The 25,119-nt window shown below is 44.2% G+C and overlaps 5 protein-coding genes across 13 annotated transcripts in view; 2 read left to right on the plus strand and 3 right to left on the minus strand.

Moving 5' to 3' along the window:
• Positions 1-12,437, minus strand: part of LOC125772126 (probable ATP-dependent RNA helicase DDX17) — a 120,453-nt gene extending 108,016 nt beyond the window's left edge. The window contains exons 1-4 of one of the 3 annotated variants that reach the window (XM_049443535.1): positions 12,303-12,436; positions 10,563-11,827; positions 6,613-6,791; positions 4,209-6,539 (exon numbers count right to left, since the gene is read on the minus strand). In XM_049443535.1, coding sequence (XP_049299492.1) covers positions 5,814-6,539; positions 6,613-6,791; positions 10,563-11,827; positions 12,303-12,304 — 2,172 coding nt within the window. In that variant the 5' untranslated portion in view covers positions 12,305-12,436 and the 3' untranslated portion in view covers positions 4,209-5,813. Of the gene's footprint in view, positions 1-4,208; positions 6,540-6,612; positions 6,792-8,973; positions 11,828-12,302 lie in introns of those variants that run through there. The other 2 variants (XM_049443536.1, XM_049443538.1) reach the window with 2 other exon arrangements.
• LOC125772140 (b(0,+)-type amino acid transporter 1-like) lies at positions 669-2,610 on the plus strand. The gene is made up of 4 exons (XM_049443563.1): positions 669-1,356; positions 1,433-1,703; positions 1,765-2,408; positions 2,495-2,610. The coding sequence occupies exons 1-4, from the start codon at positions 879-881 to the stop codon at positions 2,557-2,559; spliced, it is 1,458 nt and encodes a 485-aa protein (XP_049299520.1). The 5' UTR covers positions 669-878; the 3' UTR covers positions 2,560-2,610.
• A 598-nt stretch (positions 12,438-13,035) lies between the features above and the next one.
• LOC125772147 (cytoplasmic tRNA 2-thiolation protein 2) lies at positions 13,036-14,597 on the minus strand. Its single transcript, XM_049443583.1, has one exon. The coding sequence runs from the start codon at positions 14,435-14,437 to the stop codon at positions 13,100-13,102; it is 1,338 nt and encodes a 445-aa protein (XP_049299540.1). The 5' UTR covers positions 14,438-14,597; the 3' UTR covers positions 13,036-13,099.
• Position 14,598: 1 nt separating this feature from the next.
• On the plus strand, positions 14,599-16,122 carry LOC125772152 (probable malonyl-CoA-acyl carrier protein transacylase, mitochondrial). The gene has a single exon (XM_049443590.1). The coding sequence runs from the start codon at positions 14,688-14,690 to the stop codon at positions 15,873-15,875; it is 1,188 nt and encodes a 395-aa protein (XP_049299547.1). The 5' UTR covers positions 14,599-14,687; the 3' UTR covers positions 15,876-16,122.
• LOC125772114 (ankyrin repeat domain-containing protein 11) overlaps positions 15,993-25,119 on the minus strand; it is a 34,208-nt gene continuing 25,081 nt past the window's right edge. For all 7 annotated transcript variants that reach the window (XM_049443482.1, XM_049443481.1, XM_049443483.1 and 4 more), the window contains 2 exons: positions 18,210-19,785; positions 15,993-18,000 (listed from right to left, as the gene is read on the minus strand). In XM_049443482.1, coding sequence (XP_049299439.1) covers positions 16,233-18,000; positions 18,210-19,785 — 3,344 coding nt within the window. In that variant the 3' untranslated portion in view covers positions 15,993-16,232. The remainder of the gene's footprint in view (positions 18,001-18,209; positions 19,786-25,119) is intronic.

A 25,119-nucleotide genomic window follows, 5' to 3' on the forward strand; every position in this document is an offset into this window, starting at 1 on the left:
TTAGACATCTTTAGTCATGACCCATAAGCGGTTTTGATCTTCCGTTTCTTCTGCCACCATACGAAGTGTATCGATGGGAGTAATAGTAAAACGGAACGCGCCATTTAGAGACAATCAAACATTCACATCACGTGTGTGCGTGTGTGAGACAGAACTCACGAGTATTGGTTCTCATAAATCTTCTATCAATCAATCGATAATCACCAAATGCTAGATAAAAACGATGACCTCCAAATGGACAGATTATCTTGCGAAGTATGTGTGATAAGCGAACCTTTTATGATGGATTAGTTTCAGTGTGATAGCAGTGACCCAGAGAACCCTACACTGTGCTGCGTCTTCTACAGCGATCCCCTGTTTGAGTAAGCGCCACCGCCTGGAATGGTGACCGTTATCGGTTGAACGATTAGTTATTGGTTAACCGAATCACCCCGCCGCGACAGATGCAGTAGTTTCCCGTACCTGTAAACCAGACTCTAGTGATAAGATAATACCATGTGCTCATCACTTACGTCTCTGTTGTCAACGCGCGCTGTCGTCAGTAGTTCGATGTTCGGACATCATTTTTGCGTGTGTGACCACTTGAACAATGCTTTCTTCCAAACACATCCCGGAGTGTGATAACAAACGTACAGCATTTTGCAACTTCTCTTGCAGATCTACACGGCGCGGGAAAACGTCATGTGTGCTTCAAACCATCTGGCATGTACAGAAACGCTTTAGCATACGACTAACTTCTTGCTCTTCCGTGCAGTAGTGCAAAACAACGGCCTGGATAGTGCGGGTTCTCTTATCAACTGCCGACAACGGGACAGTGAAAGTAGTCCTTTTCTCTAGTGTGCGCGGTTGGGCAGTAAGCTCACAAACAGACCAACATCATGACGGTCACAGCAGAACCTAAGAGTGCTGGTCTGAAGCGTGAAATGGGCCTCATGTCGGCGATCAACGTAATCATCAGTGTTATGATCGGGTCCGGTATCTTCGTGTCACCTACGGCTGCCCTGCGGTACTCCGGTAGTGTCGGGTTCTGTCTGGTCGTGTGGACCGTTTGCGGTGGAATCTCGCTTATTGGAGCACTTTGTTTTGCTGAACTCGGCACAGTTGTGCCACGGTCCGGGGCCGAGTATGCTTATCTTATCGAAGCATTTAAAAAATCACATTCCTTCTGGGGCCCACTGCCATCGTTCATATGCGCCTGGGTGTATGTCATGATATTGCGTCCGGCGGAAATCGCCGTCATCATATTGACGTTTGCCGAATATTCGATACTGCCCTTCCGCCATCTGCTGGGGCTGGAGTATATGCCGGCGGAGGATCTCCATTTGCTTATTAAGCTGATTGGAATCTTAGGATTAGGTATTGCAACGTCTTCCGTTACCTAAAAGCAATGGTATCGTATAACGGACGTTAATTTTCGTCATCTTCTCTCTAGGTATTATCACCTACATTAATCTTAGCAGCGTGAAGCTGTACGTCATCATCAACAACGTGTTCGGATTTTGCAAGGTGTTCGCCTGTTTGGTGGTCATCTTCGGCGGCATCTACCAACTCGCGATTGGCAATACGGAAAACCTAGCCGGTGGCTTTCAAGGCACGAACACCAGTCCCGGCCACATTGCACTTGCGTTCTACAATGGGCTGTGGGCGTATGATGGCTGGTCAAGCGTTACGACCATCACGGAGGAGATCAAGAAACCGGAGGTGTAAGTTTTCATCGGTGACATTTGCCCAATCGAACTCTCACTATTGTACGACCTTTCGCAGAAACATTCCACGCTCGATCATAATCGCCGTCCCGATCATCACTGGACTGTACGTGTTCATGAACCTGGCCTACATGACCGTTCTATCGATGGGTGAGATGATCGCCTCGGAAGCGGTCGGTATCGATTTCGGAGACCGTGCGCTCGGTTCGTTCTCATTTCTGATTCCGCTTGGTGTCGCTCTCGCCACGTTCGGATGCGCACTCAGTATTCAGTTTGGCGTTACGCGACTGTGCTACGTTGCCAGCCAGGAGGGGCAAATGCTGGAACCGCTTTCATACATTCATGTGCGTCGCTCAACACCAGCACCAGCCGTCGCAATGCAGGGCGTGCTAGCGCTTGCTTTCATACTGGTCGGCAACATCGAAACGCTGATCGAGTTTGCCTCGTTCCTGATCTGGTTCTTCTACGGTGCCGCCGTAGTGGCGCTGCTAGCCCTTCGCCGTACCCAACCTAACGTACACCGGCCGTACAAGGTGCCGCTGATCGTGCCATACATTACGCTGGCCGTCTCCGTCTTTCTGTCGATTGTACCTGTTATTAGTGATCCTTCGCCGAAGTACCTCTTCGCCGTTGGGTTTATCTTGAGCGGAGTATTGGTCTACACACCGTTCGTGTACTACAAAGTTCGGCCTCGATGGATTAGTAAGTGCACGTTACAGAGCTATTGTAAGGATACCAGAATATCCCACCAATGAATTAATGTTGTCATTCTCTTCTTCAATTTGCAGATAAGCTAACCTACATTATTCAAGTGCTCTTCGAAGTGGTTCCCTCGTCCAGCAAATCAGATTAATCTTGCTGGATCAGTAACCAATTTTTGTTAAATAAAAATTGATATTTTTAACCATGTTTCCTTATAAACCTCACTCATGATGTCAGGGGAACTATTTGGTACTGTAACAGTGGTGTAACATTTGGGGAAACAGTGGTCCCCAACCTATGGTACGCAGAACACTTGATATATCATAAGGCTATATAGTCTTAGCATTTTTTTTTTGAGAAATTTAGCAAAAATTATAAATTGATCGAAGGCCATGCTCTCAGATGTCTGTGCCAGAAGTTTTTTGGGGAACCAAGTTCCATACCCTGTTTGTGAAAATGTAATTTTTTTCTTATTTTTTTCCTCATTTATAAATTGATTTATTTTAATGCAAATTTGTTGCAATAAGTTTCGTTTCACTCAAATAATGCTTTAAATTTAAAAAAGAACAAAAAATAACAAAAAAAATTTAAAAAAATTTCAACTCGAAAATTTCATAAGGCTTACCCCTTACGATTTTTTGAGCAATTTAGCAAAATTTAAAAAATTGTTTTATTTTAATGCGAAATTGTTACAATAAGTTTCTTTTCACTCAAACAATGCTTTAAATTAAAAAAAAAATAAAAAATAAAAAAAAAATTAAGACAAAATATTAATTTCCCATCTCGTAAGTCTCCTTTTTGCAGCAAGTTTTGCCTATAACTTGGTCGGTATCCAACGGATCGCCAATCTTTAACCTGTGGTCGATAGATGGCACCAATGGCTACATTTTCTTCTTGGACGGCCATGTCCTCAGATGTCTGTGCCAGAAGTTATTCGAGGAACCAAGTTCCATACCCTGTTTGAAAAAATGTAAAATTTTCTTCGTTTTTGCACCAAATTTTGCCTATAACTTGGTCGGTATCCAACGGATCGCCAAACTTTAACCTGTTGTCGATAGATGGCACCAATGGCTACATTTTCTTCTTAGACGGCCATGTCCTCAGATGTCTGTGCCAGAAGTTATTCGAAGAACCAAGTTCCTTACCCTGTTTGAAAAAATGTAAAATTTTCCTCATCTTTGAGCAATGTAGCAAAAATTTAAAATGTGATATATTTTGATGGGAATTTGTTGCAATAAGTTTCTTTTCACTTAAATAGTGCTTTAAATTAAAAAAAGAATAAAAAATCAGAAAAAAATTTCAAAAAATTTTCTACTCGAAAATTTCATAAGGCTTACCCCTTACGATTTTTTTGGGAAATTTTGCAAAAAAAATTAAATTGTTTTATTTTAATGCAAGTATGTTGCAATATGTTTCTTTTCACTCAAATAATGCTGTAAACAAAAACATAAATTAAAAATAATAATAAAATTTTAAAAAAATATAAATTTGCCATTCTTCTAAGGCAGTGGTCCCCAACCTATAGTCCGTGAACCACTTGTGGTCCATTGTGACTTGCATTAGTCCAGAAGAGATGAGATCGCGCATCTAGCTTTCCCGAATACTCAACTCCGATTAATGAGTCTGGTGAAGATTGACATCCATGAGGATCAATTACGAACTGAGATAGCAAAGACAGTAAGGAAACTGATTAAACGATTGGGAAGAACCAAAACAAGTCCAGGACCAAATGTTCTGCCAATACCAAAACCCAGAGAGATTTTCGGAAGTAACGCATAAAACAATTCTATACAGCACATCTGCCATGAATTAATCTTTATTGTGCATTCAAAATAAACATTACTCTCGAACCAACGTAACCCTTTAATTACTTCGGGACGGTTAATCCGTAATACATGGTTTGGAGTTACAGTTTTATTTCGATTTACAATTTGATTTAATTCAAGTTTTTCATCATCTGTTTTTTTTGCATTATTTTGTTATTCAAGGTTTTTGTTTTGAATAATTCACAGTTATGTGTGTGTGTGTGTTTTATATATAGAAAACAAGTTAAAGGGAAATACCCATATTTCCAGGTCGAAACAATACACCATTGATGCACGAAATATGCACTAATCTACCAACACATACATGTATATATACGCTACGTTTTGTTGCACTTCTCTTTTTGTTTTCACTATGCTTTTCACCAACCATGTCGATGGTATAATGTGCTAAATGTGTATTAAAAGTCTCTATAAGACGGTTCATAAAGAGATAATCGTTGACATTGCTGTACTGGAGCGTTCGCTCCATTTGTTGGTTTAGATTTGGCTAAATCGAACCCCACATAACGCATATTTTCATTATGCAGCATTCTTCCTCTTCTTGATGTGTGGTACGCGATAGGTTTTATGTTGTCCAGTTGCATTATTATATTTACATTTAAAAATTTGTCACTTGTTTTACTATGTGTATTTTGGTTGTGTTACTATTGTTGATTTTGCAAAGAATTCAATTGGAATTGTTCAAACTGATGCTGATGGTGCGCTGCTTGTTTTGTGTATTTCAATCAAAGTACAATTTTCATACGCGTTTTTAAACGACAAAGGGCAATTCACATAATTTTGTTGTTGTTAAAGTTCACATAAATTAAGCTCTGCTTGACGAACAGCCCTGAATTGTTATCAACCGAAAGAGAAGGGGGATAGTACAGGACATTTGTGTATGGCAATGTATTGCCATCATTGTATTGGCAGCAGATATAAGAAGGTTGAAGAAGTCGATATATAAAAATTACATTTTCTTCCATAAAACGCATCTTCATGTAAAACTGTGGAATCATCTAAGTATGGTGAACTTTCCAGTGGAACGACAGCAGAAAAGGCTCTCAATGGTAAGGGTTCGATTTGGTTGCATTTGGAACAAAGATTGAGCTTTTCAAACACGGCTTATGAGCGATGATTCGGAAGCATCTTCTGCGCTGATACCACTGAAAACTTCGCACTAAACAATTAGTTATTCGCTGCCGTTAGTGCTGCAATACAGTGAAAACTTAAGGATATATAAAAAATACTCTGATCATTCGAAACTAAATAATAAAACAAAAAATGTATCACTCAGCATCATCCTCACGCTCATGAGTAGTCCCTGCTGGATGAAAGTATCGAAGCGGTAGCGTTGTTTGCTAGCCGCCACAACGCGACTTTCAATGCGTCTGATGGCTTTGCTCAATTTGGACTAATGACCGATAAGATATGCGACTTCGTTAATATTGTACTACACCGAATGTAATAGTGAGTTCATGTGTAAATGTTTAAACCTAATTCAAAACGGATTCCTTTCCATTCAAATTAAATACATTAAATTATGTCGTATTACCTTAGTGGGATGAAAAATTTAAATGTTAAACTAATGAGAAACTCTTTAGTTGAGCACTACTTGGGGCGGCGGGTAGGCGAATGCGGGCGTTGCTCCGTTTGCCGCGTATTGGTAAGCGGCGGCTACTGCCGCGGCCGCTGCCGTCGGTAGTGCGGAAGGCTGTGATCGCGCACTATAACCGCCACTGCTACCGTACATGTGAGCGGCTTCACTGCCCGAGGCGGACTGTGGTTTGTACGAAGGTGCGGAGCTTCCGTATGGTGTCGCGTTAGCCCCAGCCGATGGGTGCGCTCCGGCCAAACCAGCCCCCACGGATGATGCACTCGGATATTTGCTCTGCTGGTGGTAGCTGGAAGCGAACGCGGCAGCTGCTGCAGCGGCCGCTGCCGTCGCAGACGAGGGCGGTGCCGAGAAGCGGCTCTGGCGTTGACCTACCCCACCAACTCCCGGTGGCTTTGCACCGCCCATGGCTGTGCTGGCCGCGAGACCACCAAGTGTTTGGGGCGGTAGGCCAGCATTCACACCGTACATTGACCGTGGCGGACCATATTTGTCCGCATCGCTTCGACCACCAACACCGCCACCATACTTCGGTGCCCCGTCCCGTTGTCCACCGAACCGACCAGCACCTCCGTCGTGACGTGGTCCCCCACCGTACGGACCATCACGTGGAGGACGGTTCTGCTGTCCACCGAAGCGATGATTGTTGTACCGCTGACGACCTTTGCCCATGTTCGGTTTGGCCAGTTCTACGAGCCGTGGGTTGATTACCTGCATTAGAAGATTGGAGAGAAGAAAGGCGGATGAGTCTTGTCCCTGGTTGTACAGCAACAAACTGTCTTACCTGATTTGCCTCACGCAGCACGTTGATCAGGTCGTTCGCTTTGTTGGCATTCGAGTTGGTGAACAGGGTGTAGGCGGTGCCGGTATTGTTAGAGCGTCCCGTTCTACCAATCCGATGCACGTAATCTTCAGAATTCGACGGATAGTCGTAATTGATTACGAACTTTACGTCTTCCACATCTGGAGGCATGTGACACACGGGGGAAGTCTTGTGTTATTCGCTTATTATAATTAAAAAGGAAATTTCGGTACTCTGAACAATTGGCACGATTGCCCTGGAGGAGAGTACAAACACACACACATATCGCAAAAAGGGTTTTTTTTGTTGGGAGGTAAGATGTAGACACATAATGGAAATATTATACTAATCATTGTGCCATTTTGTAGCAAATATAGATAGACCGAAAGTAATATAGGTAACGAAGATGTCGGAAACAGAAAGGGAAAAGCATATGATCGATAGAATACGTTAAGTTGATTAAACATGGCAAATATTGAAATTGTTCTTGTTTTTGTGGAGGGATAAACAAAAGGAGAATAATTTAGATCTCTCATCAGAGCCAGGTTAACGTTGCACGAAATTATTGCTGCACTCGTTCCGATATCCTAAGCGCAACAACGAGAACCGTGGACTCGCAAAACAAAACAATTGAAATATAACGTGGGATAACATTATTCTTGAATTCTTTCATCAGATCTCACAAATCATCTATTACAAACATTCTGACCGCGGACGGATAGAGGTGGTTGTCGCGCAAGGAGACAATAACAAACAACGAACCACTTTTCAGACTGACTATGTACGAAGTTGTAATTAAATGACCCTACAGTAAACAACACTTGTAAAAGACAATAACCTTACTTGTGTTCCTACACGTGCCACAACCACTGCTCTCATACGAAGCGGTTGTAGCGGAATATTTTTTAATAGTCTTTCTCGAATTTGGTTTCACTTTTGTCTTTTGAAGTATACAAAAAACCGATTTCATCCTTTGTACAGTCAAACAAATGGCCGGGAGATCACACTTTGCATAAGCTACTTTCAGATTTATATATCTGGTTTGTTTGTTTCACTCACTCGTAAGGAACTTTATCATGTTGTGCGCAATGCGCTACGCCTTACCACACATCATCTGTCACGCACCGTTTGACTGCACCACACAGCCAAGAGTGCGTTGGAGGAAAGCCCAAACGAAAACCCTTCATCGGGTTCTAGTCATTTGAACTTTTTCATAGCGGGAAATGTGAACACTTTCCAATAGCACAGATGTTCTTAATAATCTATTGTCCGTAGAAGGAGGGATTGTGTTTGAACAGTATATCAACAGTCATTTTTGCATAACCAAACACTGTAGCCTTGCAGACTACAGGCGAAGATGCTGGATAACATAATTTCTGATTTAATTGGTGGATCACGAAAAGTGTACGATAAAACCGGCGGAACGTACATTCGAAATGCCGTACAGAAACAGAAAACTTAAGGGAAATTATAACATAGTGGCAAGCAATTTCGGTACATCGCTTACACAGACGGACCTCGCTCGGGTACGGTACTTTACTGCGTTATGCTAAACGCAGCTGATAACATCTGTCCATCTAGATAAGGATAGCTTCAAACACACAATATTGGAAGACAAATAGAAATCCTCGACAGGGCTTTGGAAATTGCAGCCCATCGATAACGTTTTACAGTAAACTCAACCGATCAAACAAAAACATACGTTGTGATAAGATAAGCGGTGAGTTCAAGTCCTTATGCGTGGGTGAAGAACTAGAGCAATAATAGAAACCACAATCAGTATCGCTAAACGGTATCTGCAGAGTGTTTAGGTTAGTTTAATGAATAGTAATCGCGTCTCTTTCCCTGCTACCCCATCGCACAAAGGTGAATCGACATACGACGACACAGGGCATGAAAGAAACGATGTAACTTAACAATGAAGGAACCAAAAACAAACATTATTCTTAAACTAGTAGGCGCCATGTAATTGAGAATATTCCAATGTTTTACTTATTACCTCTAGTCTGACATGAAAAAACCAACATGATTGCGTCGAAACAGATCGACATTACGGTAAAGCGCAAGTGATATGCTTATCCATCTATTAGGGGTTTAACTTAATTCGTGAGGTTGATGATCAACTATTAATGATGATGTGGATTACTTTCCGAACGACTGTATGTTTCCGCAGTAGGGAGATAATTTTGGGCAATTTATTTTGAAGCTCTTTCGTAGAGAAGGGTTTCAATTTTATCCATTCGCGTCCTGTAGAACGAACGGCAATGTACTTCACGAATTAAATTAGATACCTAATATCTGTTTTGTGTAATTTCACCCGACCCTTTTTTTTAAACTGCAACGCAGTTACTCCTTAATGCCTAATGAATGTTTTAAATAGCGCCAAGCAAAGCACACTGCTTGTTCAACTGCCTCCATATTTGTTTCTGTGTTTCAGCTGCGAGTAAGAAACGTTCTCCATGATGGAAAGTGGTTAGAGCATCCTCGTGCCATACCCAACCACCCACTGCAATCACAGACCGGATCGACAGAAAGGGAAGCTTTACGGTTACGACGCAGATGGATACTAACCAGCGATCCGATCATATAATTTACTACTGTATTTTATATTTTTCCTGATATTCACGATATTGCAATTAACATTTGTTTTTAATTTTACCCAATACACACACATCCCCTTCGAACCGACGCTCCGGCTTTGAGGCGCGCTTTAGTAGCTGGAAGAAATAAATTAAACGCATTCATGCATACATACCTGCACCCGGGAGAAATGGTTCCACACACCGGCAGCACACGCACACCTTGCTTTAGTAGTCTTTCGGCTGTCACTTTTGGTAAAATGTTACAAGCTACTGCTGTAAATTTTATGTTATTTTATCGTGGTTGTGAATACAGGAAATACATAAAACCTTTATCAACATTTGCACTTTCACTTTTCGCATCGTCTCACTCTCGCCTTTAGCTCCCGCTTTAGACAGCAATAGAAACAAATAGTACCAAACAAATACAGAAGAATATCCCTTTAAGCAGGTGTGTCTTGCCGCTTGAGCTTTGGTCAACACAGCTCTGAATAATGCTCTAGTATCGCACCCGATATTCGATGCTAGTTTTATGAATACTTGCGAGGTATGTCTGTTTTGGCTCCACACATTATTATCTAACCATTGGCACTCTTAATATGCTTATCATTCTATATCGCTTAAAATCAAGATCTCGGCCAGTAATCAATTGACTGACAAGGTTTTGCTTTCGCTTTTTCGTTTCGACAGCCAACAAACGTCAACCCAGCAAAAGGTGCGTTTCATTGACCAGGTTTTATGTGTCTCGATGAAGTCGGTCGGTAGATATCAGTCAGATTGTCAATGTTAAAGTATTTTTGTCTTGCAGATGATGTAAGATTGGTAGAGAACGTTCAGTGCCTCCAAAGATGCACGAACGCAGAATAACTATCCCAACAATGATTTAAAGAACAAGTCCGGAACATGAATAGTGTGAGGCGTGTGTAGATTACAAGAGACTTTATGCTTTCTTCAAGGGTAACATGGTGTTTTAAGCTAATGGTAAACATGTAGACAGACATTTCTGACTGACAACCTGATACGCGGTAGCCGACAGATAGATCTGTTCCGTCCGTCCGATCTATCATATCCTCGGATATATTATCTATTAGGATTGATACTAGAATTGTTTTACTGATTTCGAATGCTACATTCTTTGTAGTTCGAAGAACACATGCTAGAATTTGATTTTATACAGCAATTATACGATTTCAGGGTTTGCGGACCAGATTAGTCAGTCTCTACATTTACCGTTTGTAATTGGCTTTGGTTTGTTTTTAGTCTAAAACTCATGTTTTTTTTTTCATGGAGGATATGAATGTACTGTTTTCCTAGATAAAAAATGCCAGCCAAAGGGGGAACATAAAAACTTACCCAAACCGCGAGCAGCTACATCCGTGGCCACCAGGATGCCCTGGCGTCCGTTACGGAATGTGCTGAGTACGTAGTCGCGCTCCTGTTGCGATTTGTCACCGTGAATAGCTACGGCGCGCCATCCATTGCGGTTGACGATGCGCGTAATGTCGTCGACACGGCGCTTTGTTTCCACGAAGATAATTGTCTTCGTGTCCGGTTCGGCCGATATTTCCGTCAACAGTTTCATCAGCTTCTGATCCTTCTCGTAGTCTTCGCACACATCCACAATCTGCAGGATGTTATGGTTTGCGGACAAGTTCAGCGAGCCGATATTGATCTGGATATAGTCGGCCAGAAACTCTTCCGCCAGATTGCGCACCTCCTTCGGCCAAGTGGCTGACCACATCAGTACCTGCCGGTCGGGGCGTATCTGTCCCATAATTTTACGAATCTGCGGTTCGAAACCCATGTCCAACATGCGATCCGCCTCGTCAAGCACCAGGTAGGTGCAGCGGCGCAAATTAGTTATACCACGTTCGAGAAAATCGATCAACCGCCCGGGGGTGGCAATCACGATTTCGGCACCCCGTTCGAGGTCACGAATCTGTGGCCCCTTAGGGGCGCCACCAAAAACGCACGTATTATTCGCGCTTACACGCGTTCCAAAGTCCGTTGCGACCTGCTGAATCTGTTGGGCCAGCTCACGGGTAGGTGCTAGAATCAACGCAATCGGGCCATCGCCCCGCCGAATGCTCGCTTGGTGCTGAATGTGCACCAACGATGGTACCACGTAGGCAAGTGTCTTGCCGGATCCGGTCTGTGCAATACCCACCATGTCCCGACCGCTCAATGCAATCGGCATACCCTGGGCCTGAATGGCCGTTGGCTTACTGAACCCTTGCCGTTTCAGCTCTTCCATGATATACACGGGCAGCCCACCGTCCTCAAACTCCATGCTGGGCCGGGGAACATCACGGCCTTTCAGCGTGATCTGGTGCTTGTTCAGATAGCCATCAATGTCTGCCACAGTTAAGCTCATGAGCCCAGCAGATGGTTGATAAAAATTCTTCTCGAAGGGCGTAAGATCCTCCGGTTCCCACTTAACGTTGCGGAGATTCTTGCCGTTGTTAGACTGACGATCGAACGAACCTCCGTTACCGCCCCCGTAACCACCAGCTCCTCCGTCTCGACGGAATCCACCACCCATCGGTCCACCCGGCCGACCTCCTTGCATTCCGCCACGGTTAAACCCACCGTTACCAGGCTGTGGACGACTTCCGTACCTGTGGAGAAAAAAACATAACGAAGGGAAAATGTGCTGTTACAAATCGGAATTGGCTTTAAAAATCAACTGCAGTCATACTGCGCCGACTCATTAAAGAAAAATCAATCTTCTTCACAGCACTTCGCTAGACGCTTTAATTCGTGACGTAGATAATCAATTATTATCTACATATTTGCAAATCGGTTATATTAGTTAAACTGTTTAGTTTACTTTTGTTATATAAAATGCTTTCATTCCATTATCTAATAATTTCCAGTCGTACTGTACGCATTGATGCATAGCAACCGTACTGAAAACTAGGCCAGGTAATTGAAGGAAAAAATTTTCTATTCACTTTTCTATGGCCGCCATCTTAGAATTTACCATTCGGAGCTCTCTGCTTATGATGAAATTTTCCATCACAATTTACGGGCAGAAAAACATTTCCCCCAACAAAATATATTGATATTAGTGAAACTAAACCATTTACTTACATTTTTATTGAGTTTTGGAGACGGGTGCTTGCTGATAACGAGACAAAATCGGGGTATTAAAATTCACGATGTGATTTGCACGACCTTCTCCGATTTGGCTCACTCACACTTTGACACCGTGTTGACACATGCCGTGTACAGTACGTTTCAAAAGTATAAGCACTTGTGGCGAAATCGCAGCGAAATTGGGCGAAATGTATTGTTTTGATATGTTACCGAATAGAAAAACATTTTGCGGAAGAATGCGAGTTTTGTAGTCGTATTCGATACGTAGGTTGAAAAGAAAAATTCGATTCGTAACAGCAGGAGAACATCCAATGTAGGAGTCTATTAGGAGTTTTAAAATATCTACTAGCGACATCTATACGGTACTAAAACGCACTATTTCAAATATCACACCTGAGCGCCATCTATAGTCGGATAGCGCAGTTCGTTTCTACCAGAAAGGTATGCAATTCGCGATACGCGTATAGGGATGCGCACCAGGATTAGTGCTACCTCTTTCGTAGTATGTTCCCTTGTTAGCAAAACGCAGAAAAGCGTTCGTTTTCGTGATGATCGTTTGCGACAATCGACAAGGAGGAAAGAAATGAAGTTGGAGAAAGAAATGCACTGTTGTTTAATAACAAAGTTTGTATAGTAATTTAAAATTAAAGGACACATAAAATTAACGCATGCAATAGCTCTTTTCGCTATGATTGTGACAAAAATACTAATAATCCATGTGTTGATTTTGCGCAATAATAAATTCTTTTATTTTAAAACAAAACAACATCTTCATTGTTTATTCACGGTTATTAATTTAAATCTTCAAATATGTTCCTACACCCATGACAAAGATGCTTCAATAGTTCCCGCCGTTCATCATTCTCCTCACCATTTACCGCACGTTCCGCGTCAAGCTCCATTTGCTTTGATTTTTGCAAAATATCCTCGTGACTACAGGCGGCATTAATTCTCGAGGAAACAAGCCTTGAATACTCGGTGGCAAATAGCGTTTTCGATCCTCTATAATCTAAAACAGCGCCACAAAAGCGACAACATTCCCTCACTAACTTGTCGTCTAGCACGAGTGACTTATCGAATAGTACAAGAAAATCTGTTCCATCCTTCGCTTGATCATTAGTTAAAGCTGTCTTTTGGACTGATTTCGGTACATCAAGCTTGTCGCCAGTACGAAAAACGGTGGAAACTGTCGAGGGGAAGCTTCGCTGAAGGTTATCGATGAATTTTGAAGTCAAGTTTTGCAAACTTGGTTTATCCTCGAAGTGTTTCACGAGCGGAAGATAAAGCAGCTGTGCTTCACTGAACTGCAGATAATTGCTAACTTCGTCCGGGTTTAGATCACGTATTGGCCGTATCAGCTTCCCCGCATCGTCACGATCATCGCAGAAAGCCACATCTTCGGCAAGAGAACAGCCGCGGCCCAGGGCCACATTGGACAGAAGAGTTTTTGCCAGATCGATCCCGATGTCCGAGAGGAAGACGTAGTTGCAGTTGAGTGCTTTAGCGATTGTTCGATACGTTTGTTTGTGCACCTGCTCCATGAGATCCTGTTTGGATGATACCGAACGGACTGATTCCACCACCTTCAATAGCCGCGCTTCATCTTGCTCAAAACCGGACGGAGCAAATACATCGTTGAATGTTATTTCAACGTACTTTGAAGAACCGCACACGGTATAGTACGATGGAAAGCTGCTGAACTGCTTAAGAACATTTATCCGCTTTTTTAACTGCTGCAATCTGAGTTGTTCTGTTTTTTCAACGAAATCATCATCGACGTACAGCAGGATAGGCACTATTCGTAGCTGCTTGAACGAATCTTGCTCCAAACCGAAGCGTATCATATCGAGCAGGACAACGTTTTCCGCTGAACCGGTAAAGATAACTAGCACCCGTGAACCCCGCCGTACAATTTTTGTGGAGCCCAGAGATGCACGGAACTTGTGTCGCACGTAGTTCAAAAAGCAAACTCGACACTGAGGCTCCTTCAAGTTAAGCTTCAGTACGGCCATCTCGGTGTTACACTTTCGACACAGCTCGTTTGTCGCTAGTTCCGGTTGGGGTGTGTCTTCCTTCATGCCGTGCGCTCCTCCTTCGTCACCAAAATCATCCTCTGCAACACTGCACATTGTTTAAACGGGGACTAAAATGGAATAAAATAGCAAAACCTTTCTAAGCGTAAAACTGTATGAATACGCCGATAAACAACAACAAATAGCACGTTGTTTATTCCGCGCTGCTGTCACTATGACAGCACCAGCTGTCAAAGGATCATTTGTTGTAAACAACACGCTCAAAGCCGGTGGCCGGAGAGGTCCTTCATAGAGCAACTTATTTACGATTCCTTTATCTTTGCCTTATCAATACACACTCATCGCAATGTTGTTCCGTGCTTTTCATCGCAGGCTGCATCGGACGCTGCGTCTTCTTGGGGCGGACGCCAAAGTGCCACCGGTTGGTACGGAGAAAGTAAAAGAACTGCTGGAAAATGCAGCTACCTTCGAGGACATAAATTCCCCCGATGGAACGGATAGCGAGTGGGCCACACTTCCGTATGTGGCTGGCACCTACATTAACCGCGACCAATCCAAAAAGGCCATTCGACCAAAGATTGACCCGCGAGAAACGAACGTGATTGTATTCCCTGGCCAAGGTACCCAGTACGTGGGGATGGGTTCGAAACTTCTAAAGTTTCCCAGTGCCCGTGACATCTTTGCCCTAGCCAACGAAGTGCTTGGATACGATCTGCTTAAGATATGCATTGAAGGGCCAAAGAGTAAGCTTGACCAGACGCAATACTGCCAACCAGCAGTGATGGTAACATCTCTGGCTGCGCTGGAACAGCTTCGCGAGGAACGTCCGAATGCGATTGACAATTGTTTCGCTACTGCCGGCTTCAGCTTGGGTGAACTGACCGCTCTCGTGTTTGCCGGTGCCATACCCTTCGATAAGGGACTACGGTTGGTACAGATCCGTGCAGAAGCCATGCAATTGGCGAGCCAGCAGACGAAAGGTGGTATGGCCACGGTGCTATTCGGAGCGGATGGGCGGATCGGAGAGGCATGCAAGGAAGCACAAAATTGGTGCATCGAGAAGGGTATTGAAAATCCGGACTGTCGTGTGGCGAACTATCTCTATCCCGGCTGCAAAGTACTGGCCGGAAACGAGGAAGCCCTTCGATTCCTTGAAGCAAATGCGAAACGCTTCAACATACGTCGAATGAAGCGCTTGCCAGTCAGCGGGGCATTCCACACGGAGTTGATGCAGTCAGCGGTGGAACCGTTTGCGGCCGCGCTGAGAAAAATTCGCATCGAGGATCCACTGATCAGTGTGCACTCGAATGTGGATGGAAAATGTTATAAGAGTGCGGGACACATTGTGGGACAACTGCCAAAACAGATCGTTCGGCCGGTCAAGTGGGAGCAAACGTTACACATCATGTACGAGCGAAAGCAGGGAGAACACTTTCCACGGACGTTCGAATGTGGGCCCGGACGGGGATTGAAAGCGATTCTGAAGCAGGTCAATGCGAAGGCATGGGATACGACGTTAAATGTGGAAGCATAGTTGATACAGCATGTGCAAATGCGCTTTAGTTGATAGAGGAATAAAAAAGTGTATAAAACATTCAATCGAAAACATCAATCTGTTGTAAGGCTGCCACCTAAGAAAGAAATGACAGAATTATTTTAAATTTTAGTACTTTTATTGGTAGCAGATTAAAACTACATATATTTACATCAACAATCGTCCGTTTTTTTTTCTCTCATACCCTGCTATTAGAAGTAACACCTTCTATAATCTATCCTTTCCCCATGCGAATTGATTCAAAAGAATGTTTGTGTATCGCAAAAACGCGAAACGGTTTCTATTCCGTATATACCCCGAGCAGTATACACCCCTTATCCCACTGATCGTAAACGCCTATGCTGGTAGCAGATCGAAATCATCATTCACGTTCACCATCGGCACGTACGTATCGTCGATGATCGGTTTCGCCTTAAACTCGCAGAGCGAATGTTCCTTCATCTTCCACTCCCAGTCCATCTTCTGCACTGCGTGCAAACTTTCCGCCTCGTTGTGATGGCGCAGCAGCATCGCTTCCTTAATCTTCTCCCACTTGTCATCGACGTCCTGCAGCCAGCTTAGAAACAGCCGCCCATTGTAGCGGCTGCGAGCGTTGCGATCCTTTTCCTCCTGCTCCGGCGTAATGATGTTGTACACCTCTTCGTCCTTCAGGATGGTGCACACGGAAAATGGTAGCGATTGGTTGGCGAGGGCTCGGGCAGCCCGGCCGTGTACGCGCAATATTTCCTGCTCCACCGCCAGCACCAGCTTCTCCTTCTCGACGATGTGCTGCATGCGGAGTTTGTGACGTTCCTTTTCCTGTGCCTGGAAAAGATCCTTCAGGGAGGCGGCCAAGGTAGCGGGCACCTGCACGTTCGGTTCCGTTGGGGTTTTACCGGCCAGTGCGTACGTGCAGCGGTTCATCAGGTAGTCCTTGAAACCCTGCGGGGGTTTCGGCTGCACCGGGAATAAACTTTTCTGACGCCGCTCGATCTGTTTGCGGATGTTCAAATACATCTGGTAACAGTTAGTGATCGGTTGATCGTGCGGATGAACATCGGGTGTTTCTTCGCGCGTTTCCTTCTTTTCGTCGTTGGCGACTGCACCCGCTGCACCGCTACTAGATGCGGTAGTCGTCGAGGAGGATGCTGAGCTGGATGGTGCCGTTCCCGCTGATGCTCCAGTTCCGGTTGCATTAGCACCGACGGACGTTGTAGACAAGGTAGAAGATTGTTCTTTACTCGTTTTTATCTTACGCTTACGTGGATGGACGGATGTTTCCGATGTGGATGAAGATGAAGAGGACGAAGAAGAGGAGGACGTGGAGGATGATGAGTTGGTGCTTTGGGACGCACCGATACCGGTCGTTTGAGATTGTGTTGATCCGTTCCCGGTCCCGGTCGATGAGGATTGTCCACCGGTTGAAGATGTCCCACTGCCGGAAGTTCCTGTAGTGGTATTGGGTGCACCGGGAGGTGCATTGGCGGAAGTAGTGGAAGATCCATTTCCAGCGTTATTCGTCCCACCGGTGCTGCCACTTCCTGCACCGCTGGTATCGCTCGATCCACTGTTACTAACGCCTGGCAAGGAAGCACCAGCATTTCCTCCCCCGGTTGTACCACTCACACTGGAAGGACTTTTTGGGTTTCCATTTCCACCCGTTCCAGTACTACCACCACTTCCAGCCGAGGTTCCATTGTCTCCCTCACCCACGGTTGCCGTTGCTGTCCCACTACTGCCGGGACTGTTTGCCTGAACAGAACCAGCCGATCGACCACTATCCCCACCATTCGTCCCAGACGTTCCCGGTCCGCTGGTACCCCTTTCTGCTGAATCGCATCCACTGGCATTGGACAGTGGAGATGGTGAACCACTGTTACCTTGCTGTTGCATCTGAGGCGAGGAATTGTTTGACCGATCGACACCGGACGTGTTGCCATCCTTGGTGGAACTGTTGCTATTGCCTCCGTTGCCACCGCGATGCGAACTGCGCAGGACACGTTGCTGCGTGCGTTCGTCCTTAGTGCTGCCGCCTTGTGATGGATTTTTCTCATCCGAGCTTTTTGAGTCGGCTGGGCTGGCACTGCGCGAAGACGTACTTTCCTTGTCCGCCGTGGAATCGTTACTAAAAGCAAGAGGAAAATGTCTTTGTTAATAGAATGTTGGTTTTCGGGTCAGCATAAGGGAAATTCGAATGCATTGCAGGGTTTCCTAGTTTAATCAAGAAAGTTGAAACCATTTCTGGATTCTATTCCTGATTGAAGTGGAATATTTTCTTGAAACTTGAAACGTATCAAGAAATGGTCCTCAATTTCTCACTTCAACCACACTTACCTATTGGAGGACGCCACCACATATGGTAGCGCGGCATGATTTCTCGTCGAAGCGTTCTTTCCATTGCGTGTGTTTCCACCAACTTCGGCGTCGCCGGTCGTACTCTGCTGCGGAATGACAATCTTCAGTGGTGGAACTTTCGGACCACCTCCTCCGGAGCTACCACCAAACCCGGACTCTCCACTGTTCTTTCCACCCATTCCATCTTCTGTACCACCCATTGTGGCAGCGCTGCCAGTTTCACCGTCACTGTCGTTGCTGCTGCTCGTACCAGACGATCCACCTTTTCCCGTACTCGAAGATCCACCTACTGCGGACGTTCCCCCACTAGTGCCAGTGTTTGCTGCCGTGGATGATGAAGCACTGCCGGTACTAGCACTGTTCCCTCCCGTACCGGTCACACCACCCTGCGATGGTTTTGGGCTAGCGCAAGGACTTTTGCGATCCAGTGTATTCTTACCGGATAAACCGAGCGTTTTTGAAGATGGTACACCGGTGGACTTTGCACCCTTTTCTTGGCGAGGTGCTGACCCACGATTACCACTCGCACTGCTGCTTGATTTCCCCGACGAAGTGGACGTTGAAGATCCCGCTCCACTAGCACCAGACGTGCCAGAAGTGGAAGAGGATGTTTCTTTTACACTGCTACCACTACCAACGCCACCCAGACCGCCGAGTGGATCGGTTTCCTTCCGTTTCTTGCGCTTCGTTTCGTCTTCGTTCGTAGTGCCACTTTCGTCCGCACCATCGTTTAGTTCGGCAAATGCTCGTTTCGGAACACCGGAAGCGGATGATGACGAGGACGATATGCCGCTAGCACTGGTTCCTCCGGTTGATCCACCCGTATTAGAACGCTCGATTCCAGCACTGTTGCCACTGGTTGTACTTGCACTATTGGTAGGTGTGCTGCCCGTTCCATGATCGGTTCCGATCGTGCTATTCCCAGTCGCGCCAGAAGAAACCGTAGCCGATGATGAAGAGGATGTCCCATTCGATTGTCCCTCCTTTTGCGACTGCTTTTCGCCACCTTCCGATGCGGATTGTTGCAGGGACGGGTGCTGTGTTTGCGAATCGTCACGTGACTGCTGTGTACCAGACGTTCCATCTCTTGCCGAACCTTCGCGCGCGTGTTCCTGTGAACCGTGCGATTCACTGTCATGGTGTTGTGTACCGGGCGATTGCTTATCGACCTCGGCCGATTTATCTCCGGACGATCCTTTCTTGTTGGACGTGCCTCCACTTTCCTTTTCATCGCTCGAGCTCGAGCTGGAATCTTTCGGCGTTGATTTAAACTCGTAAATATCATCCTCATCTTTATCCTTGTTCGAGGTGGATCCAGAACCGGAACTGCTTAAACCACTAACGACGCCCGTATTTTCGCCGGTATGGTCATTGTCCTGGTGGGCGTTACCCATCGTGCTCGTACCGGTACCGTGCGTTCGTTTGCCAGAGCTGCCCGATCCGGAACCGGCTGCCGTTCCACCGGTTCCACCGCTACTGTTGCCGGTGTTGCTGCCACCAGTATCGGACGACGATGATTTCTTCAAATGCTGTCCGTGACGGGAGACGGCATTGTCTGGAAATAAAGAATGAAATAAAATTTAATGCCACGTCTTTAATCTGGCTAGTGTGCGTAAGAGGGAGAATCGGTTTTACGACTATGCGTCATAGGCGACGTACAAAATGATGCTTGTAATAACGTTTTATATATTAAACGATAAACGTCCAGAGTTCTTGCCGTAACGAAGATGCTAATGACTTCCCCTCCAACGAACCAACGAACGAACGAGTGCCAATTTTTATCACTAAACAGCATTTATTTTCCGTCCTAAACCGAAACCTTCACAGCGATAAGTAGCTTCTTTGGTGGAGAGTTATTAAAATACAATGCAAAAAAAAAGAATGAACATACATCCACATACATTATTTTGACTCATGGCCACCGTCAGGCGCGCTATATCCTCCCATAATGTAATGAGGGCAAGCAAACACACAGCAACAGCGGAACCGATTCCACGTGACGAAACGGCGATGAAGAAACCGCCAACCTCTCGATATATAATACACACAAACCGGTGGAAGCGATAATATTTGTTCTATTTTAGCGTTTTCTTTACTTCCCTTCCCGGCATTGCATGGTGAACCCCTTTGCCGCACCGGTTGTCTGGTTCGTTCTGACGGGAAAGAAGGTTCGATGGCCTCATGGATCGAAGGGAAATATTTAATGTGCCTTTACCGCAGAGCACACGCATATACCCCCACGAATGTATGCATTTATTCGCCGTTTGCGGAGTGCGATGGCACAGACGAAGCCGCCACCAACGACCGACAGAGCGCCCGTGCCGAAGACGCGTTGCGTGGGGGTTACCTTCTTGGCCGATCTCCGTGTCCATGGGTGGGGGGAGGGGAGGTGCTTTTTTATGATATCGCCAATCTATGGATTTTCTGCACGGTTTTATGTTGTGCCACCGATATGTTTCCAATCTGGTGTCAATCTCCGAGGAGAACTGAGATGAAGATGGTGGAACGACTGCGAAGCGAAGGCGAGTTTATTGAGGTTTCGGGCATGGGTTAGTGCCTTCATTAAATTCATCATAAAGTGATGGTCACCATAATGAGTTCCCTTGTACATATACATAAAATTGGAAGGCGGCAACTTGTTCAAAGAGGGTTTTAAACATACGCCACTACTATAATGAAGCGTCTTCTTCAAGGAAGAATTAATGGAAGCAGCACTCATAGTAAACGAAACTAATCCATCAAATTGTTCGTTCGATTTATGAAGCATTAAACATTAGGAATAAAAATTTCCTAACATCCTTTAATCGCAACTCGAAATGAATGTCTCTAAAATGGTTTTAAATTAAAAACTGAAAACCATCTTCTTATGAACATTAAAAAAAAACGGAAACCACAAACATTCCTTCCTTCCATTCGTTTGGGTGAGGTAAGATGGGTTTCGTGTTTATTAGCAGAAAATATTTCCCCGCGCATTTTTGAAAACACGCTTCACACGGCAGACACAAAGGCAAATAAACACGCATCCATAAATCATTCCATTTTATGTGTTTATAATTTCGTTCGAAATTCGTCAATTTCGCGTTTTTCCCCCCCAAACGATTGGTGAGAGATCGAGTTGCCAACCATTCGTGAGTGAACGATCTTTGAAGTGATCGTTTTAAGAGTTGCTAAATAAAAGCGGTAAAAAGTTGAAGCAAAAAACACACACAAAAACATTACAAAAACAAGGTCTTTGCAGATCTCAAGACCTCCGTGAAGCGAGGAAAAACAAAAGATGGAAATGGCAAAGCATTTGGCAGGATAAGGATGAGTTTTTACTACCATTGGCAGCCCTACCGCTATTGACCTGGCTGGCTCTCATGTTCGTTGCACCAAACGGACACATCACACCCTTAAGGCGCAGAAAACAGACGCACAACACCAGACACCAGCAGCCGCTGCATTCCTGTTTGCTTCCCTAGCTGCTCTGCTGTGCTGTTACAAGGATCATCTCGGATCATCGTCGTTCCGGACAAACTTTTACGACCGACCGGAGGTCTGGCATTTCCACCAGCAAACGGGAAGGGAACGAAACTTCCAAACGTTTCCTAGGAACGCTCAGCCTCATTGTGGTGAACGTGTGAACGGTATTCGTCTCGAACTATTCGATGCGCTTTTCAAAAAAAGCCAACCGTTTTATTACCTTTACCGGAGCCGCTTTGTCGCTATCGCTTAACAACCGGGCGAGTGTGCCCCGCGAAGGAAACACTTAAAAACAAATGCGTAAAAAATACAAACCGCACCAACGATCAGCCAAAACATCAAAAGGTTACACGCTAGCTGTAGATTGGGACTTTAGGAGAAACAAAAAATAAACCGCCATACACAGAACACACGTACACAAAGGTCCAAGAAACTTGAAGGAACGACTTTAAAAGCCGTAGAAAATAATATGACATCCTTCTGCCCCAAGGATATGCGCGGTTTAATGTTCTCCGACAGGAATAATTTCGTGTTTTGTATGCAATTTCGGAAGAGATTTAAATTAGCGTTGTTCAATTAGCTTTCAAGCAATATAAATTCCACATCCATGTGTGCGGAAAATGATCGTTCTGTGTGCCGCCCTAGCAAATGAATCCTTGAGCTTTTACAATCATTCGAACAGTGTGCAGTGGATTAGCACAAGCATCTTTTATTGCTTTTTTTTGCAGACTGGATGGCATTTTATGGTACCCAAGAGCAATCGATTCCTTGTGCAAGGCAAAGCTTCGAAAAGCGATGCACTTCGAGGTGCATAACGCCTTCTTATCGATGCATCGACCAACCGGAAGCTTTGCACTTTATTACACCACCACGAATGTATGACTGGCTCCGGTTGGCTTTTGCAGTTACCTTTTGACTTTTCCTCGTCATATAACTTCCATCTCTTTTTTTTACATTCCATCATCCATCAAACGAACTCCTAATGTAATGATTGCGCGAACACCGATGCTCGAAATTGCACCCAACACAACGGTGAAACATTTTATGGCATCATTTTGCACAAATTAACCGAAACGGTCAAGCGAGGGAAAAGTATCGCAAAAAACAAAACAAGATGGATACTAAGCAGTGCAAATGAAATATACTGCAATATGAAATACTGCATGGATGGTGAACCATCCTGGTGCAGTAAAAATGAATTAGAGTCTCCGATTCCAACCATGGCGGATGGAGGTGACCGATGCGAGGATCAGGAGTTCGGATTTATGATGCTATGGCCAACATCACTTTCGGCCTCATATCGTCGACATGCACACTCTCGTAACCATGGACAGCAGGAATAATAATTAAATTTCGTTTTATGGGCGCGTCTCTACAGCGACGGCTCAAATTTGCATAACATTGAGGGATGGTTGGTGTTCAGCTGTATTGCTGAAAATATCTGTGCCTTTCAAATTTCGTTAAAACTTTAATAGGTTTTTTAGATAAAAGATCGTGTATGCGACGGATAAAGTTGTGTATAAATTTGTGATTTATGATGATTTATATAAACCTGGCGAAGTGTGAAATATGGCTAATAAAACATTAAACTTGTAAGTCTAATGTTTTGAAGGTTACTTTCATACAGTTTGGAGCTTACTAAAAATGAGGAGCTTCAGACATAGAACTGCATTGATCAGAGCTCTCCTAAGGCATGTTTAGATTTAGAGATGAGGTGTCTTATGCAGTTGCTTTGAAATTTCAAATCAGCAGATCCTTGGAAGATCTTCTGCATAATTAGTCGCAGTTTGCATATGAAAGTATCCTTAGATACGTGAGGTTCTCCAATTCAAGAAGGTATCCTTCTAGAAGAATTCAATTGAAATTGATCAGAGGCAGTTCTGTCATGGGAAATAGTCTCATTTATTTATACCTCAAGTACTATCCATGTGAAAGTCACTGGAGAGTTCATGGAAATGATTATGAACCCATATTTATTACAGGACAGAAAGGCCTCGGAATTGGAATAATAATTCTCTAAAAGATACTCTTATACATTTCTGCTGGAGTAATACACTTTGTGGAACATGAATCAAAATTTTCTATCATTCAAATTTTCTGGTTTCGTATAAGTTTCCATAACTAAGAAACTGTCCATAAGGAACTGTCTTGCTGACATGTCAACTGACAACACATTTGATACTAACAAGAACAAACATCACTTGTTCTCGTTTTGGATTACTTCCCGAGAATGTACAGGGCAACGGTTTTATTTCTGTAGCCATAACAATTAGAAACTGCTTGGCCGGGGAGAAAAAAATAACACCAAGGCGCCAGTGCGTCGCAAGCGATTGCAGTGAATCATACTCCCACCAGCGAATTAGCAAGTGGTGGAGCCATTTTAAGGTTAGGAATTGTTTGTCATTAGCCCGCAAAGCTCGAGGGAGACCATACGGTCGTAACGAGGTGCAACACGGGTTGCTTCAAAATGTAAACAACGATTGAATTAAAACATAAATATCACGATGCTCAAGATATCTTGCCGCCAGTCCGCTTCGAACCCGAAAGGCGCAAAAGGCGTAGTAAGAAATTGAAAATGATCACTAAGCACATAATCATTAGAGCAAACCCACCCAGCTTGAGTTCTGCGTGGGGTAGAAGGGCAGCATATTCACCCGATGAGGCTTCAAATAAATGCTGTTCAGTTTTACTTTTTACCTCCGCAAGCACAAACTACTGTGGAAAACGTGGAAGCAAACACAGAAACAGCACAGAATGGTAGTTCCATTTCAGACCCATGTGAAATGTAACCGAACCAACCTTCGAGCTATTATTGAGAGTCAGGGCTCAATGACAAGAGATGCTATGACTCCGGGCCACGTTGTTGTGTGCACTTGTCGCGCGTGTTGTCGCTTCCGATGACTTGGCTTGGTTGACCGATGGAGAAGAGGTCGGCTAATTCCCATCCCGAGAGTGTTCCGAGTTGTGCGGCACAGAGTTTTTTACCCAAAAGCTACAACACTGTCTAGTGAAGTTTGCGCTTAATATGTCCGTTGTTCACGCGATGAAATGTGCTGTCGTCAAGGGAGGACAGTTTGGTTGTGGCTGTTGTTGGGTTTTGTTTCATAGTGTAATTATTTTCACATTACTAATTCGTGCTTTATGTTGTACATTTTTTCCAATTCAAAGTTTTATTTTACGAAAGCAAAATTTTTTAAATTAATGTATTTTTATGCGAATTTGTTTGAAATAAGTTTCTTTTCACTCAAATAATGCTTAAAATTAAAAAAAGCATAAAAAATAATGAAAAAAATGAAAAAAAAATCGATTCGAAAATTTCATAAGGCTTACTCCTTACCATTTTTTTGAGTAATTTAGCAAAAATTTAAAAATAGATATATTTTAATGCGAATTTGTTGCAATAAGTTTCTTTTCACACAAATAATGC

This window comes from Anopheles funestus, chromosome 3RL (assembly GCF_943734845.2).
Source record: "Anopheles funestus chromosome 3RL, idAnoFuneDA-416_04, whole genome shotgun sequence".
Lineage (NCBI taxonomy): Eukaryota > Metazoa > Arthropoda > Insecta > Diptera > Culicidae > Anopheles > Anopheles funestus.